General features: G+C 36.4%; 1 protein-coding gene across 10 annotated transcripts in view; it reads right to left on the reverse strand.

Moving 5' to 3' along the window:
• Positions 1–12,455, reverse strand: part of LOC108969041 (peripheral plasma membrane protein CASK) — an 86,108-nt gene extending 73,653 nt beyond the window's left edge. For 3 of the 10 annotated variants that reach the window (XM_018933518.1, XM_018933519.1, XM_018933511.1), the window contains exons 1-11: positions 12,339–12,455; positions 9,238–9,704; positions 9,054–9,166; positions 6,253–6,379; positions 5,937–6,014; positions 5,572–5,753; positions 5,298–5,473; positions 5,118–5,240; positions 4,882–5,029; positions 4,640–4,818; positions 4,400–4,564 (exon numbers count right to left, since the gene is read on the reverse strand). In XM_018933518.1, the coding sequence (XP_018789063.1) occupies positions 4,400–4,564; positions 4,640–4,818; positions 4,882–5,029; positions 5,118–5,240; positions 5,298–5,473; positions 5,572–5,753; positions 5,937–6,014; positions 6,253–6,379; positions 9,054–9,166; positions 9,238–9,296 (1,350 nt within the window). In that variant the 5' untranslated portion in view covers positions 9,297–9,704; positions 12,339–12,455. Of the gene's footprint in view, positions 1–4,399; positions 4,565–4,639; positions 4,819–4,881; positions 5,030–5,117; positions 5,241–5,297; positions 5,474–5,571; positions 5,754–5,936; positions 6,015–6,252; positions 6,380–9,053; positions 9,167–9,237; positions 9,705–10,421; positions 10,695–11,932; positions 11,952–12,338 lie in introns of those variants that run through there. The other 7 variants (XM_018933521.1, XM_018933520.1, XM_018933517.1 and 4 more) reach the window with 6 other exon arrangements.
• Between the last annotated feature and the right edge of the window lie 4,769 nt (positions 12,456–17,224).

Below are 17,224 nucleotides of genomic sequence, written 5' to 3' on the forward strand. Positions count from 1 at the left end.
GTATCGATGATTTTTGATGAAGTTGGTTCAGAAAGAGAACATAGTTAAGACAATAGAAACTAGAATAAAATTAAAAAAAAAATATTTTTGAGCATATAAATTGCACTATATACATATGTGCTGAACTAGTTAAGGCTAATATATTTGCTGACCCAAATCATACTAGTTACTTGCATGGAAAATACTCAGTCAGCTGACTAGTTCGGCAGGTGCTTCAAACTGGTTATAAAGTCGTTGTAACTAGTTGGTTCGACTGCAAGGGATCTATGGCACCAAAATGCAGAATCATAAGCATTTGTTATATTGTATAAGTGCATGCATGCTCTCCAAACTTTACAATAGGTAGGTTCATTATTTCATATGAAAATAAAATTGCATTAAAAATTCAAGAGCGAAACTAAAAGCTAAAACGTAATAACTCGTAGATACAAATTTGAGAAAAACGAGAACTGTAATTACATTCGTTTCGGTATTCATACAGGAGTATGGAGTATGTGGTGTTTTTGTGTAAGAAGTAATTATAACTAAAATTTGCTCAATTTACACAAGTCCTAAAAAAGTACGTTTATGAAATGCGAAAAGTTAATGAAGTGAACACCACTGATTCACTGATTGGACTGCCCCCTTCCCAATGCATATTACGAGATGTGTCTAATTAGCACGTCACTTGTTCAACATTTACTTCAGAGAAGTGAAGGCTGTTAGAAAATTTCATTTGTCATTAAAATAATTATTGGCTAATAAGCTATTATTTAGTGCATAAAAGAAAAATCAAACAGAAATTTAAAAATAAAAAACATACTTTGCAAATTATCTTTAGATAACGAAGTAAAAACTAAAAACAATAAAAAAAAAATTTTTAATTATATACATATACATATCTTAAATTGTTAAAATTTTGTGTATTTTTTGTAGTTTCTGAAAAAGTTTACCTTATATTTAGTATATATTTTTATACCATCAGAAAGTAGAGAAGTATACAGACTTTTTAAAATTATTCGGTATTTTGCCGTGAGAATTTTTGGTCGAAAATTGTTCTCTTTTCTATTTTAAGTCGAAGTAAGGTGTCCTTCTTTCATTACGTTCGTTTACGGGTTTCAAAAAATCGAATGTAGAATATTGTCCTAAATTCAAGATGATCCGAGCAATAGTTTCAGAAATACAGTTTTGAGAACTTATGGGCTCGAGCTAGGCTGAGTGCGCCATTCTGTGTTTTTGAAGTCAAACCTTGCCAATTTGTCGAAAAATTCTCACTGAAAATTTCATTTTTCTGTAAAAATGTCTGCCAATGGTATTTTTCAGCTTTTTTTCCTTCGTTTAAGTTAAGGTATTAACTGAAACATATATTTTTTTTTACTTTAAAGATCCTGTAAGGAGTTATTATGCCAACGCGGACACATCTTTTTTTCGAGGGGTCACCGGAAATGGCGTCGCAATCGCCGAGTTTAAAATATTTTTTTCTAAATATTTCAAAGTTTCTTTGTTAATTGCGTATGTTTGTAACAATAAAAAATTATAATATAATATTTAATTTTTTAGATAAGAAAAAAATTTTGGAAAAAGGCTGTTTTTTACCCGAGGAAACCAACGTAATCCCTTAGTAGTTTCAATATAAGAAAAAACAGTATATTTCCGATATAATATTAATATTGTCTATTGAATCGAATTAAGAACCAAAAATCTGAAATATTTATAAAATTTTGGGGTTATGTGAAAAAGATGTTTGAACAAAAATTCTAAATATTTTTATTACCTACAACTTTGTCATATAACTTTTTTTTTTTAGGACTCGTAGTTAATTCGGAAATAAATTAATAAACCTTAAAAAATCAACGCCGCCCCTCACCTTCATTTTCAAGACTTCATATCGCGCTAAATTAATTTTCCTTCAATTTTTGATATTTTATCTTTCGTGTCCAATAAGTTTCTTACTACTATGAGTTTTAAAATTATCTAACCCAGTCTTCATGTCAATTAATGTGTGTTTGGCAGTATGTTTACGACGCGGCAATTTTTCCCATCGAAAAAAATTAAGCCACAAGTTATCGTGAAATTTTATGTTTCCAATCCAAGTCATCGAAAACTCGCCTCATGCGAGTCATCTATCCAAGATAACATCGAAAAAGAAACAGTGCAAAAGAACCCGAATCTTTGCAAAAATATGACGTCGAAACTGTCCAACAATCTAGCAAATGGTGAAATCCGAAAAAAAACTGAAGGACGGAATTGGGGTATTTTTATACCAGCATTACGAAAGTTTTGAATGAGATTTTTAATGCTCAAAAAATTAGAAGCGTTTCCTACACAATTCACGTTTACAAAATCGGTGCCTTTCATAACCAAACCAAAACTACTGCGCCGATTAATTTAAAATTTTGAACTATATTACAATTCAAGCTGCTTTGTTAATTATTTTTTATTTTATAATTACAAATAAGCCGATTTTTTTTTTCTTAAGTGTTCTAAAAATATAAAAAATTGGCATTTCGAAAAACGAGCCTCATACAAATTCGACTCTATCCAGGAATTCGCATAAAGAATTTCGATTTTTGAAAAATGAAGCTCTTTTGTAATCTTTACTCAACCGATGACATATTACTGTTATATTTTTAGCTTCATGTTAAATTGTGTTTGATACAAACGAGTATCAATGATAAGATAATAAGAGCTTATATAGAATTGTGTCAATTATAAAACAACAAATGTGCTAATCTGCTTAATAAGTTTTTGTAAGAATTTTTAACTATTACATTAGGCTCCGAAAAACAAATTCTCTATTTTTAGTGCCAGTGAGGAAAATGTCGTCGAACCGGTCGAATGAAAATTTTTACACAACCTCTTAAGTATGTTTGTCTGGAAATGACTAGAAGGAATAAAGTCTTTGATAAAAATTTCCAATTTGTAAGTCACTTTGAAATGCAAATTTTTTTCCAAAAAACGAACCCGCCATTTGAAAAAAAAAATCTGTTTCACAATCAGACACCCTTCTGAAGGTGCTCCTGGATGGGAAATCAAAATTTTTCAAAATTAATCAACCGTTATTTAAGTACATAAAATTCTGTGAATATACATTCTTTTAACGGTTGATTCAAAGAGAGTTACATTTTTCAATAGCCTTTTTTTTTTTTTTGACAGATCCCGCATGAGTCGTGTCAAGCTGTCATGTTATTTTCGTGCAGGGAAGAAAATATAACAGCCGTAGCTGAGAGTGTATACGAAGGCCGGAGAGAGTCCATTCGGCGCCGTTCGCAGCAACTAGGACTGACGTATGGAACGACTTGACCAGCTTTTGCAAGAACTGAAACAACTCAACCTTCGCAAGTGGCATAGCTTCGCTCTATGAGCTCTTGAAAAGTTCCAAGATTCGAAGCTTTCGAACCAAAATTTATTCAGCGATGATATCCATTTCTGACTCAATGGGTATATAACAAACAAAATTTCCGCATTTGGGACGAAGAGCTCCCTGAAGAGATTTAAGAGCTGCCATTTCATCCACTTCCCACACATCGCATCAATCAATGGTTTTATTGCGAAACCAATTCAGTGAGCAGATACTATTTTTTTACGTTTTGGGCCGGTCGATTGGCCACCAATATTTGATATTACAATGTTATACTTTTTCTGTGTCTAAACTATGCGGATAATCCCACTTTGATTCAGGACCTGGAGCAAAACCTCACGCATGTAATCGAAAATTGGACTCAACGGATGGACCATGGCCAAACATTTGAAAGAGATAATCTTCAAAATATAAATGCCAAATAATGTTCTTTCGAATTATAATAAGCATTCCCCATTAAATTTGAATTTTCTGTTTTTTTTTCTTGTTTTTTTTTTTCTTTAGTTTTTTTTTTTTTTGTTTTTAAGTATGGAACATCGAAATGGATCTTTTAAAATATAAACATAAATATTACATAGATTATTAAATTGCCGATCAATTGAAACCTTTTATTCTAAGGATACTTTGACTTTTTATGTACATACATATATAAAATATTCTTAGGACGTAATTCGAAGTAGCTTACATACAGACAAATTTTGTTATACTCAATAAAAATAAATATATGTTTTTGTTTATATATACAATATTAACACCATTTTAAAGACAGGATAATTGCATTCGGTGGAAACATAACTACCAAACTCTTTCTATCATATTACCAACCCGCCAAAAGTATTTTTCGCTGTGAGTGCTAGCTATATATGAAAAACTTTGAGAATTGTATAGTTAATTGTTCATCGAAAACCTCGAACTATACGGATCATTTAGGGAAATATTTTGTAAAATTTTTTCTAGTCAGATTCTTGCCATGTTCACCTTCATTTAGCATAAACCTGTGCAACTACGTTATTACTTATATTATTTTAAGTGCTAGAATAGAGATAACTTGCAACATACCTGAACATGTGGCGACGCTAGAACCTGCATCAATTCATCCTTTAAGTACTTATTGCCGCCAACCGATGACACTGATTCTATGACGTCTCTACATCGTGTCACAGCATCACCGGGTGGTGCACGTGACGGCGACACCACTGTCGACGTAATGCGATCAAACAACTGCTTGAAAACATAAACGAATAATATTAGCAATTATAATACAAAACACTGTTATTTGTTATATGAGCGCCAACCAACCTGTAAAAATTGGTGCAATCGTCCATCGCGCAACATCTCGCGCAAAACTTCAGGATCGACATTGGAATCCTGCAGCGCGTATATGTCATCGAGGCAGTCTAGTATGCGTTGCACAGCTTCAATGCCCGCCTCCTCGTCAGCCCATTCATTCAACATATCCGAAGCAGACGCCACGGGCACTACAACAATACAAAATACAAAAGTTAGTTGAAAACTTTACGGCCAAGTGCAGTGTGGCATACTTGAGTCGGTGTCTGTGCCGAATAGTGGATCTAACGTTGTGCCACCAGCAATTGCTTGCACAGCACCTTTTAGTTTGCGGCGCGCATTGTAACGCTTCAATTCCTCAACTGTGTCCGCCAAATGTTGACGCTGCAGCTTATCGCGATCCTAAATGGCGCCACCAACAACAGGAAACAGGAGAGAACGTTAGTATAATACGCATATAAATGTAATGGTTGTGCGAAGGCAAATTTACCCGCATCCAAGGATGTTCCAACACCTCCGTTATAGACGGTCTGTGATGTGGATTCGCCGAAAGCATTTTCATAACCAAATCCTTAGCCGTTGTGGAGATTGATTTCCATTCGGGAGCTTCAAACTGAAATGTGTGTTTAAAGTAACGAGTAACGGTTTATGTGCATGCAGCAAAACTTACCGAAACACGTCCACGCGCTATGGAATTTTGCAGTCTTATACCCGAGCCGAGAAACGGCAGACGACCAGACAACAGCACATGCAGCATAACACCTGCACCCCAAACATCACAGCCTTTTCCATATAAGCGACGCGTCACCACCTCAGGCGCCATATAGTGCGGACAACCGACGCGGCCTACAAAATCAAAAGTGCCATGTACATACATATACAATATGAGCTATGTGTAGTTAGGTACAACTAGTGTGATAAGTGTAAGAAATCATACTACGAACCATGTGTCTCAATTGTCTCCCTACCGCCAGGCAGTTGTATAGCCGAACCAAAACCGCCCAATTTCACCGGCGCTGAATTGTCCACTGTGGCGAGTAATGCACACGCCGGCCTCACATCTCTATGCAAAATGTCGTTTTCATGGCAGTAGCGTAACGCCTCCAATATTTGACGCATGTAATGACTTTAGGAAGGTTTTTTAGTTTCATTAGCACGTGTCATTCTGCTTGTACCATGTATGTACATGTACTACATTTATATGTATGTATGTATATTTTGTGCATATGTTATTGAATTTCAAGTAGATGTGTTGGTAATGTGGACATAATGAACGAAGAATATGATGGGATGAGATAATTATACTAACCATGCCACAGCTTCGCTGTATACAAAACCAGCCACAGCACGACGCACCACTTCGAAGCACAGATCAGAACCTTCCATGCTGTAAGTGAATATGAGTGCAGCGCACAGACGGCACACGCACACCCACACACACACACACACGCGTTTATGCAAAGAAAAATGAGCAGAGTAACAACAATAAAAATTAGCACAACATTTTCAAAATCAAGTGTAAAATTGTTACAATATGCACGCATACATATATACATATGGATGTATGTGTTTGTATGCTTGTACATATATGTAAGCAATATTAGGTTGGAGGAGCGCATACATACAATTCGAACACCATGTACAGCATGCCCTCTGAGCTGTACGTCTCCAGCAACTCGACTATATGCGGATGTTTCAGCATGTGGCATATTGTCGCTTCGCGCTTCAAGTCTGCAATGAGCATATTTTGTTCTAATTATATTAAAAAGGTTCGCATCCAAAGGGACAAACGGGCGTACACATTTACATAAAAAAAAAATTTCAGAAAAGACAAAGTAAAGTGGGAGAGAAAATTAGGAAGAGGTGAATGTACAATGTGAATAAAGCAAGCGGCTTTACAGCGCTAACCAGATAAACGCTGCCACAAGCTGTTGCCTTACACAATGCAGAAGTATTTAAAATTTATTATAAATAGAGTATGTTGTAAGCATAACAAGTTTGCATTTTACGGTACTTATCTAAAGGCTTAATTAAAGAATAACGCTTTTTCTAGTGGCGTATGATAATCGTATGCACAAATGGGTATATTGCTCTGCTTGTACTAGGGTAATCGATAAGCTCATTCTTAAAGGCAATGAAATGTTAATAATTACAAAACAAGGAAATTGTAAATTTCATAAAAAGCCAGTGAAATGTTAAAAAAAAAATGCGGAAAACTTTAAATGCTTCAAATTTTTATAACTGCATACCGATTTATATTTATAGTATTAAGAAATATTTGCAACTGTTTACCCAAGCGTTTAATATATTAAATTTTCCTTATCTAAAAGCTGTGGTTGGTTAGTCATTATTTTTACAAATAATATTATTCATTATATAGTATGCCTATTATGCCTGAATTAAACGTAAGCACCTTAAATGCACAAAGGAGGAGACACCCGGGTCTACGTAGCGCAACGAACCCGCAGTTTTATCCAGCCAAGGAATGGCTACTCAGCAGATTTCTGCCGCGTAGCCACAACAACCTAACCATTTTACAAGACAGTAACGTTTACCGTTAAACAATAACGGTAAAAAAAAGTATTACAATTAATTTTAAAACCCAAAAACTCAGTTTAGCGGTTGTTTTATATTAGAAAATATTCTTCAAAATTTGGAAATTTATTGGACAAATAGTTTCGAAGCTATGAGCATATTTGTAAAAAAATTTAGTCAGTGTAATCGGCTCCCGAATGTTAAAAGCGTTTTTCTCTTAACGATATTTGCAAAATCGGTGAGAAAAATTTCCCCGAACCGGTGAACAGATCGACTTGACATTTTCACATGACCTTCTGAGATATTTTTGTCAAATTATTTTCGAATTAATAAGATTTTTGATAATAATTTCGATTTTTTAAGCCAGTCCGAAATGTAATTTTTTAACAGAGAACAACTTTTTCGGAATTTGCCATTTTGCCAAAAATCAAAAGTTTTACTAGTTCTTTGATCACTAAATTTATTAGGGTATTGTAATAATAAATTAGGTAAGTTTCATTTTAAATAATTTTAGAGGGAAAAATTCCCCTCACTGCCAGTCACCGTTTTTCGCAGGTGCTACTGGAGAAATCGGTTACCAGAACGATGTACATATGTACATGAAATTTTACAAATTCACTTTTTTATTTATTAAATAAAATGTATCTGAAAAATATACAGTTTTGTGGATATAATCCAAATTTTCAAAATTTCTCATTTAGACAAAGAGGCAAAAGATAAATTTTAATAAATCGAAAAAATAAACTTTAACGATAACAGTAAAAATTTATAAAACTTGATTTCAAATTTAAATATTTTCAAATTTTTTTAAGTCCGTTTAACTTTTAGGATCACCTTAATATAAACGGAAAGGCATGCTAATAAAAGTCTTAGAAAATTGAGGTTATAAGAGATTTCTGGTTGTTTAAAATATTCATGAGCATTAAATATTGTGTGTTGAAATCTATAAACGCACATAGATATAAATAAGGTAATAAATTCAAAGGATATGCCTATTAAAGAAAGAGCAATTCGGTTGTAACAGTAAACCTGCGCATCTGAGCGTAACATTTGGCAATTATATATATGTCTAAATACATAATTTTATTGTCTAGCATTGTGTAAAACAATTTGTTTAATTTGTTAAAGTATAATGAACTAGTGATATTTATTAGAATGTAGTTTTCCTTATACTTTCAGTTAATACTAAAATGAATTTTGGAAATCTGCATTCTAAACAACTAAATTAACCTACTTTTCCCTTTTAGTAAAGCATTCTGTCGTTCAAGTTTATTAAAGATATAAAGTTAACGGCATATTTCAAAAATAAGCAACCTATTTGAAAAGCGGCACTAAATGTGGTGGCCATTAGTCAGAAAGCAAAATGTGCTATGCGACTAATGTGCTTCGTAATAGGCTTTTATGGCACTTCATTGCCTGTCTGCCCGCCAGTCACAGCAAGCTTAGCGAGCGAAACGGTTAGCAACACCATATTGCGACAAGCAATACATGAGTTATGTGAAGTAATGAATCAAAACAATCATGCCAACAGCCCTGCCGTCTAAATAATAAGTAAACCTAAAAATATACTGTAGTAATTCCATTAGGAAATATGTGCTTTACACTCACAACATAAAAGTGTAGTTTGAAGCAGATAAATTATTGTAGATGCTTGCGTAGTATTAGTTTAGTGGTCCGCAATAGCCGAATTTAAAAATTTCAATCATATTTACTTTAAATCACACGTTTATGAAACGAGAAATAAAATAGAAGCGAGAGAATGGCACAACAGACGTTAACTTTGATTTAAAATAAGCCTTTCGAAGCCTATAACTTAGAATAATTATAGCATTTAATTATAATTTATTTACGCCGCAACTAATATTCTATTCAAATACTTTGTCACACTTACCAGCTGTGCTCAGGCCAGGACTCGCTGTAAACTTCGCCACATCGACAATTTTGACAGCAAACTGTTGGTTTGATTCTCTGTGTATGCAACGTCGAACTATGGAAAATGGGCCTCTGTAAATATGAAACCAAATAATTTATTGAAGAGAACAGCACATGCGGCATTAGCTATGTGTATAACTTACTTTCCAATGACTTCGCATAATTCGTAAACATCGTCGAACAAAATTTCATCCTCTGCCATTTTTAATAATTGATAATTTGATGAATTGCTGTATTACTGTATTACTGCTTTTTTCAATTATATTTTCCGCCCAAAAGCGCTGAGCAGAAAAATTTCTTTTAAAGCTGTATCCTTGTCAATGTCAACGCTTTGCCAGAATATTGATGAGGACACTTTCGTACCAATGTACAGTCAACCAAATAACTAGCGCCAATTTGCCTAAATACTCAATTGGCAAATTTTTCGACTACATGTACAAATAGTGTTCACCGCCAAACTTTGCTCCTTGCTCGCTCCGCCACTACTTTTCTAGGCTACTGTGTTCGCATCCGTGTTGCGCTAAAAGTTTGCGTTGCTATTTTTGATTTTAGCTGTTGCCGATGTCAGTCAAAAACACTTACTCGAAAACTCTAGCGCATCTATAAGAAACTTTGAAATTTTGTCTAATTTAATTTACGCCAACAAAATATGCAAAAAACAACATGTCATATAATTTGGGAATAACGCTATTAAGATAAAGGTGGATTGTAAACTTTTAAATTGTGTGACAACGCAGCGTATACACTGTAAGGTGGTTCAATGCACTTCACAGCCAACCGTCGACGAGCGTAAAAACAACAATAGGCCTGCCGTGTTTGTGACAAAGCATATAGTCCATCATCTACTCATGTGAAAGAAATATAAGAAACATCAGCACAACGCCGTCATTGCTGCATCCGCTTGGGTATGAATATGTCAATCACAACTTTAATGGACATTCACACATTCAACATTCAAAGCGTATATATGTATGTTTGCGGCAGAGTTTCATCCTTATGATGCAGTACTTGCTGTGCCCTCCACCACATCTCGACTTTTACGTGCTTGCAACAAATAACAAACAATGAGAAACGTTTGCTTAAAAGTAACAACAAACAACAGTCAACAAGCCCAATAACTTTACGGTATCATAGTAAAAGTGTTACAACAGACAATAAATGAAAAAAGTGTTTTCTATTTATCTCTTTGCACATCACCTAGCTGCGGTGCCTCCGAATGATAACCACGGAAGGAACTGTGTTGTGAAAGAAATGAATTTTCAATCGGAAATGGATTCTTGATGATATGCATCTCATCCACAACCTTCTTACAACAATAGCTACTCACAACAACGGCACCCAGCGTCCCTGTGCATATGTGTACCATTTTACGCATGTCAACATTGACGATCCGTACGTAATTCATCATTCACCATTTCCCCAACGCTATTTAGTTGATGGCTCACCACTGCATCCGTTGCTACTTTTCAACTTATTGACGTTAAAATGTTCGCAGTTTGATAAGATTTTTCGCTGATTTTATCTAATTTTATGTCATGAACGAAAGTGAAGCTGGAGAGCAATGTACCCTTATAGATAAAAAAAAAATCACTAGTATGAGATTCATTGATTCGGCCGGGAGACTGATTTGTAATTAAATTGGTTGCGGTCTTGCAATAGATAAACTTTGCAAGGTATTAAGTATTTGCAGATATCTTAAGTATCTTCATTTAGCCGGCTGCCACTATCTGGCTATATCACTTATTTTGTAGTAATAAAAAGCTTACAATTGTAATGTAGCATATAACAAAATTCAACACCTTGGCGGAGAAAGAACTAGTTGGCAATTCTTATTATTATCAACATTAATTTTATTCGGTTCAAATCAATTTAAATACTTTTCTTTAAATCATTGATGTATTTAGTTTTGTTTGGCTTTTGCTATCGTTTAACCTTTACTTGACGTTAATTATCTTTGTAAAATCAGTCTGTATTCAATAATGTTTTGATACTTTCTTTAATTTATTGTTATATAGTAACGAATATATAATTGCAGTTACATTGATTTTACGACTTTACGATTTATGTTTTAAAAATATAATATTTATTAGATGTTACAAATATGTACGTGATGGAAAATATTGACAATAGTATGGCAACACGATGGGAGACTCGCCCTAAAAATGAGCGTAGAAGTAGAAAATGAAAGAGAGCATAATACAACAAAGAGAAAATTGTGTGTAAAATGAGAGTTGAGGTACGAAATTTCTTTGCAATGCCTATTAACACCTTGAAATTCTTTTTTGAATAACTTTGCACTGCCGCTATATGTAGAACTGACACAAAGAATGTCCTTTCACTACATATGCACACTACACTGCATCAATTAACCCTTTAAAGCTAATTAATAAATCATTTGTAGCACTCATGCTGCAGCAAGAACTAATTAGCACTTCAAGGAACACTTCTTTTGTAACCCAGTTAAGTGATAATATCACAAATGCTTTAAGACAGGTTGTGGACAGTGATAACAAATATGTATGATATATTAATATAGTTGTTGGAATAATAAATTGTTAAGGGAGAAGGTGTTTTCTTGGTTTTAAATTATAATTTCTATGTGTATTGTATATTGGATAATAAATGCCACAACTTTCAGAAATGGATCTAATGCCTGGCAAATAGTGCTCATATGGTTCACTTGGCAGTCACTTTGCGCACCAGGCAAAGGGCGGTGACAACAGTTGATCACTTCTCTGTGCTTTTACTTCTTTGTAGTCCCGCTCTCGGCTTTCCCATTTCTTTGCATCTTCTTCACACTTTTCACTTTTTTTATGATTCGTGTACATTTTTTTTTACCTTGCAGCGGCACTCACATGAACATTTTACATCAAATTTCCTTGACATTTCCACCCCGCCCAAAACAAGCAAACGAACATACGCACGCACATAAATTAAACAAACACGGCGCATCCTTTTCCGCTTTGAGTGCAGCAGCAGGACCACTGACACTACCAGCACTAGCACTAGCACCAAAGTTGATGGGCAGCGACAGCGACAGCGGCAGCAGTAATAGCAACGGGCAGGTTGGTTGGTCTTGAGGGCCATTACCGCCACACACCAACCACCGCGCACACCGTGACAAACAAAAGTCTTACATTCTCAATCCAATTGGAACGATTCGTTTTATCTGCTTGCTCGCACTCAATCAATGCACTTTTCCACTTCAAATGAATTTTAACCATTAAACTTATCTTTCACTTACATCAAACGTTAACGTGTGCGTGGCTCACATAATTTTATTTCAATTGAATATTTTAATACACTTTTTAAGAATTAAAAACCCTTTTTGTTTACGAATTTTGTCTCCGCCGTTTGCAAATTTTCTTTCTGTACTGCAGAGAACGTATGAGAATTACTCGTGACTGCGTTGCCAAATGTATTGTAAAATACCGCGTTGCCAATAGCGTGTCCTATTTCCATTTTGCTTTGTGCAATAGATTCTTAGATTTTTTTTAGAGAATGTAGATTTATAAACAAATAAACTCTACAATCTGTTCTTATAATTATTCCTTTCTACCATTTTTCATTAGTTAATTTTCTGAAAATAATCAATGTTTTGAAATATATATCTGCAAAATGTCAACAGAAGTCAGCTGTTGTTTTATTATTGGTGGTGAAACTTGCGAGCCAATCAAAATAAAGGTTGCGGGGTTTCTCATTTTCTTTAGCGTTTTGACTAACTGCTTACTGCGTCATCTGTCGGTTGCTAGTAAGGCAATTTTGGTAAATGTCTTGCATAAAGTTTTGTCAGCGGTCTTGCAACGGCAGTCATAAATAAAGAATGCGTTGTGTTATTTTTAATTTTGTATATGCATTTTGATAATATAGCGTAGAGTTTAAACAATAGCCCTTGGAATGTCGTTGTAACTGAGAGTAAAGACCATTTTCATATATTCTACAGCTCCAAAAACAAATTTTTACACGTTTGTCTTCCTGAAAGTATTGATTAAGGCCTTATTTTTATGATTATTGCATATTAGCCGATATATGTATGAGGAGGAATGGTTTGGATGAGCAATTACAGTCATATGGCGATACTTAATTCCTAGTCTTGTGTCCTTGCCGCGCTCTCTGGGAATATGAGCAAGTCTTTGGTAGGATGCGGTAGCCAACGCGTGTGGAACCAGTAGTCAAGGCTTAAAGAGAGGAAGCTTCAGCGGAACCACTCCGACATATTCGGCATTCAAGAAATGCGATGGACGGGGCAAGGACGGAGATGAGTAGGTCTTTGTAGCATTTACTACAGCGGCTTTATAAAAGAGGGCAAATTCGGTGTAGGATTCGTAGTGGGAAAAAGACTAAGTCGTTGGGTCCCGGAATTCACTCCGGTGGATGAGCGTCTAGCCACAACCCTCATTAATGCAAAATTTTCCACATAACATTGATTTGTACTCACGCCTCGACGGAAGAGAAGGATGATATGATCAAAGATGCCTTTTATAAGCGACTTTAGCGTGCTTATGACGAATGGTCCCGCTACGGTATAAAAATGTACTGAGGTATTTCAATGTCAGGGTAGGCAAGAAGGCAGTTGGAAAATTCAGCCTCCATGGCGAAACCTCTACAAATGGGTTGAGGATGATTGACTTCGCAGGGACCGAATTATACTTGTCGATGGTTCTAGATTCCAGCAAAAGAAAATGCATCAAGATAGTTGGCATTATCCGAATCGAAAAATTCAAAACCAAATCGATTATGTTGTGATAGATGGACAATATGTCTCTAATGCCCTTAGCGTGAGTACGCTCCGAAGACATAACATCGACAGGGACGTCGTCGAGAAGCTACAATCATAACCGACAGCTAATCAGTTGTTTACTCGACTTGCACTCCTGCTCTCTGAGCATGATCATCAACAACTCGGTATAAGGAAACTGTGGGTCGACATTTCAAGCTCCTTATGTACAGCAGCAAGTGAAACCATGTGTTTCCGGAAAGTTCGAAGGAACAGCTGGTGCGGTGAGGACTGTCATGTCGCAGTGAACAGAAAGCCGGCAGCCTACCTGGCAATGTTGCGATCGACCACAACACGAGCAGAGTGGAATAAATATCGAGTTGAGGTAATACTCGAAAATTCTACGAAAAGATGCGGCGACTAACGGAAGATTTCAGGACCGGAGCATAATCTTGTAGATCCCAATTGGTGTACAGAGCCGATTTTCACAGTATAAAAGCATGCCCGATGATTGGAAACTATTTGTGCTCTGATTTATCCACCTCAATATCGCATATACATAAGGTCTTATCGAGCGTAGTGGGTCGAAGACTCGAGCCCACCGTCAACAAACTTATCAGTGTGGCTTTAGACCGTGAAAATTGTGTTCCTGCAAAGCTAATACGGCTGTATAAGCTGACGTTGAGCAAAAAAGCTCCGTCAGGGTCGGGAAGGACCTCTTCGAGCCATTCGATGTCAACGAAGGTTTCAGACTAGGAGACTCTTTAATTTATTACTGGCGGAACGAAATATCTCCTTTGTGCATTGGAACGATGAGCTGTATGAGGTAAACGACGACAATGTCATAGTTCAGCGAATTAAAAGGCTGCGGCAACGCTGGCTAGGTCCTGTTGTCCGAATGGACGAAAACATTCTAGCTCCGAAACTATTCGACACTGTAACCCCCGCGGGAAACAGAGGAAGAGTTAGACCTCCACTCCGTTGACAGGACCAGGCTTCGCTTGGAATATCCAATTGACGCCACGTTGTGAAATGGAGAGACGGCTGGTGCGCTTTTTGTTAACTCGGCTATAATCGCGTATGCAGTATCTACGCCAGTAAAGAAGAAGAAACTTGTCTTTAGTCTTATAATTTAAGAACTTTATTCCTTTACCAAAAGCCATCTTCATTTTCCACTTACATATGTACATACATGTTCACCGCTAAGTACATACATATGCACCAATATATCCGTGTAGGTAAGAATACGACGAACGAATGTATTTAGGTGCCCACAGAGCCTACAAATCCTTATCGCTTTGATGGTGATACTAAATTTACCATATTGGCGCCAATATCTAATAAACACTGGGACACTCACGGACGTGAATAATTACCGCTTAAAGTAACCCACAGACCCGTGGCCCACTAAGAGCATTTACTTCCTGCTTGCCGTAGGACGACTTTGACGCTTTTCACTTCCGCAGCTGTCGCCGGCAACTAATCTGGCCATCGTTCCTGTATACAAAAACAAAGAAGTGGCAAAAAAAAATAAAAAAGTGCATGCTACACAGTCATAGACACAGACACACACACACATAAATACAAATAAACCAGCTAAGAGTGAACCCAAATGGAAATGAGCGTCAATTGTGCAATTACAATGTTAGGACATACATACATACACACACACACACATACATATATACATAACCATTTCAAGTATCACTTTCCAACGTCTTGATGGTGCCCTTAATGTTCATTGTGCATTCGAATCACGACCGTAAATTGTAACTTTGTGCATTTGCGTTGCGGTTTTCTGCTCTCACAACCTACCCTATACGCCTCGTTCTTCAATCGGTTTGCTAACACACAAGCACACTTACGTTGTTACGTTAATGCATGTGTTGATATTGCAATTGTTTGCTTACCTGTTCATTTCACTTAATGTACCCACAGACACACGCACACACACACTTATGCATGCATACGTCACATTAAATGCGTGCCCGTTTTGTATTCATACGCTGATTACGTAGCCGATAACGACAAATTCTACATATTGATCACGTCGGCCATCGTAATAATGACGTAGACGTGGACAACGCATACGACGACTGCTCGGTTGGCGAGGACGACCGCTGCAAGCGTCTCAATCAGAACATCATAACTTGTATTGATTCGAAACCGCGTCCATCAGCAAACAACACTACTACAAACATGATTAGCCTTACCTGATTTAATGGATGGCCAGGCCTCTAACCTACAATTAAAATTGGCACGGTCGCATAAAGGAACTGGTTTCATAAATCACTACAATAGGCACCTTATTGTAACATGATATGGTTAAACAAAATGTTGATGTAATGGCTACATCAGAGCCAACTTTTTGAGCTCCAAGTCACCGGGAACTAATCATGCTGAACTGTGAAGAGTGGAGTAATGTTGGAGATGGTTTAAAAGGAAAGTAAACTATATTTCCAACAACAACCAGAATAGTCCATATAAACAACGTTTCATTTTTTTTTATGTCCCTGTGAAGTTAGGTTAAGTGAAGTTATTCTAGTAGACCAATAAGCCACGCATAGTCCAGCTAGTTCCCGGAGGAATGATCAACCTTTAGAATGACTGCGTTTGACGCGAATTTTAACAGGCTCTGCGGTCTCGATACCTCCTCCAGTGTATTCTACCGGGAGATCCCCAGATGCTTACAGCCTAGTCTAGCTAATGCGGGAAAAATGCACAAGTGATGCTCCATCGTTTCCCTGGTGCCCCGCTTTAGACAATTCCTGCAGTCTTCCCGTTTTGTCAGCCTGCTCCTGCGGGCGTGTGTCGTCACAAGACCAGTTAGTATCCCCAGGTTGTTACTACAGTCTATACTATCGAGTGCCGTGTGAAATTAAATCTCAATTTGTTAATTAGAGTGTGTTTGTTCACATCGTGAAATTTTTGTTTGGTATTTTCTGTTTCCAATGTAAACACGTTTGCGGCATCTTCGGAAAATGTTCAGAAATGTTTTCGGAAGTCTATTTTTATCAAAAACACGAGTATTTGAGTGGCACACAACATTCAGTATAGGTTGTGAAGTCATGGAAAACTTCCACACTCTCATGCGAGTCGTTCAGCAATTTTTGCTCATGATGATAACAACAAAGTATTTAAGGCAAGAGTACTTAAAAATTGTCGTGTTGACTTCAGGAAGATAACAGAGGATCTCACAGGATCTTATGGATTGACAAAGCACGTTTTGGTTAACATTTTGTGTAGGCTTCAAACCAATATTAAACTTCTACTAAATATGTTGCAAAAATTACGTGGGGTAGGATTATAAAAGAGATGTTCATCAAACGCATCATTACTGGTGAAGGCACTGAAGGCTATCCCAGCACAGCTCCGAAACGTTGAACAAGTGTATAGAAAAATTTATAAAGCAA

The sequence above is a fragment of the Bactrocera latifrons genome, unplaced genomic scaffold, assembly GCF_001853355.1.
Source record: "Bactrocera latifrons isolate USDA-ARS-PBARC rearing strain unplaced genomic scaffold, ASM185335v1 scaffold_239, whole genome shotgun sequence".
NCBI classification, from domain to species: domain Eukaryota; kingdom Metazoa; phylum Arthropoda; class Insecta; order Diptera; family Tephritidae; genus Bactrocera; species Bactrocera latifrons.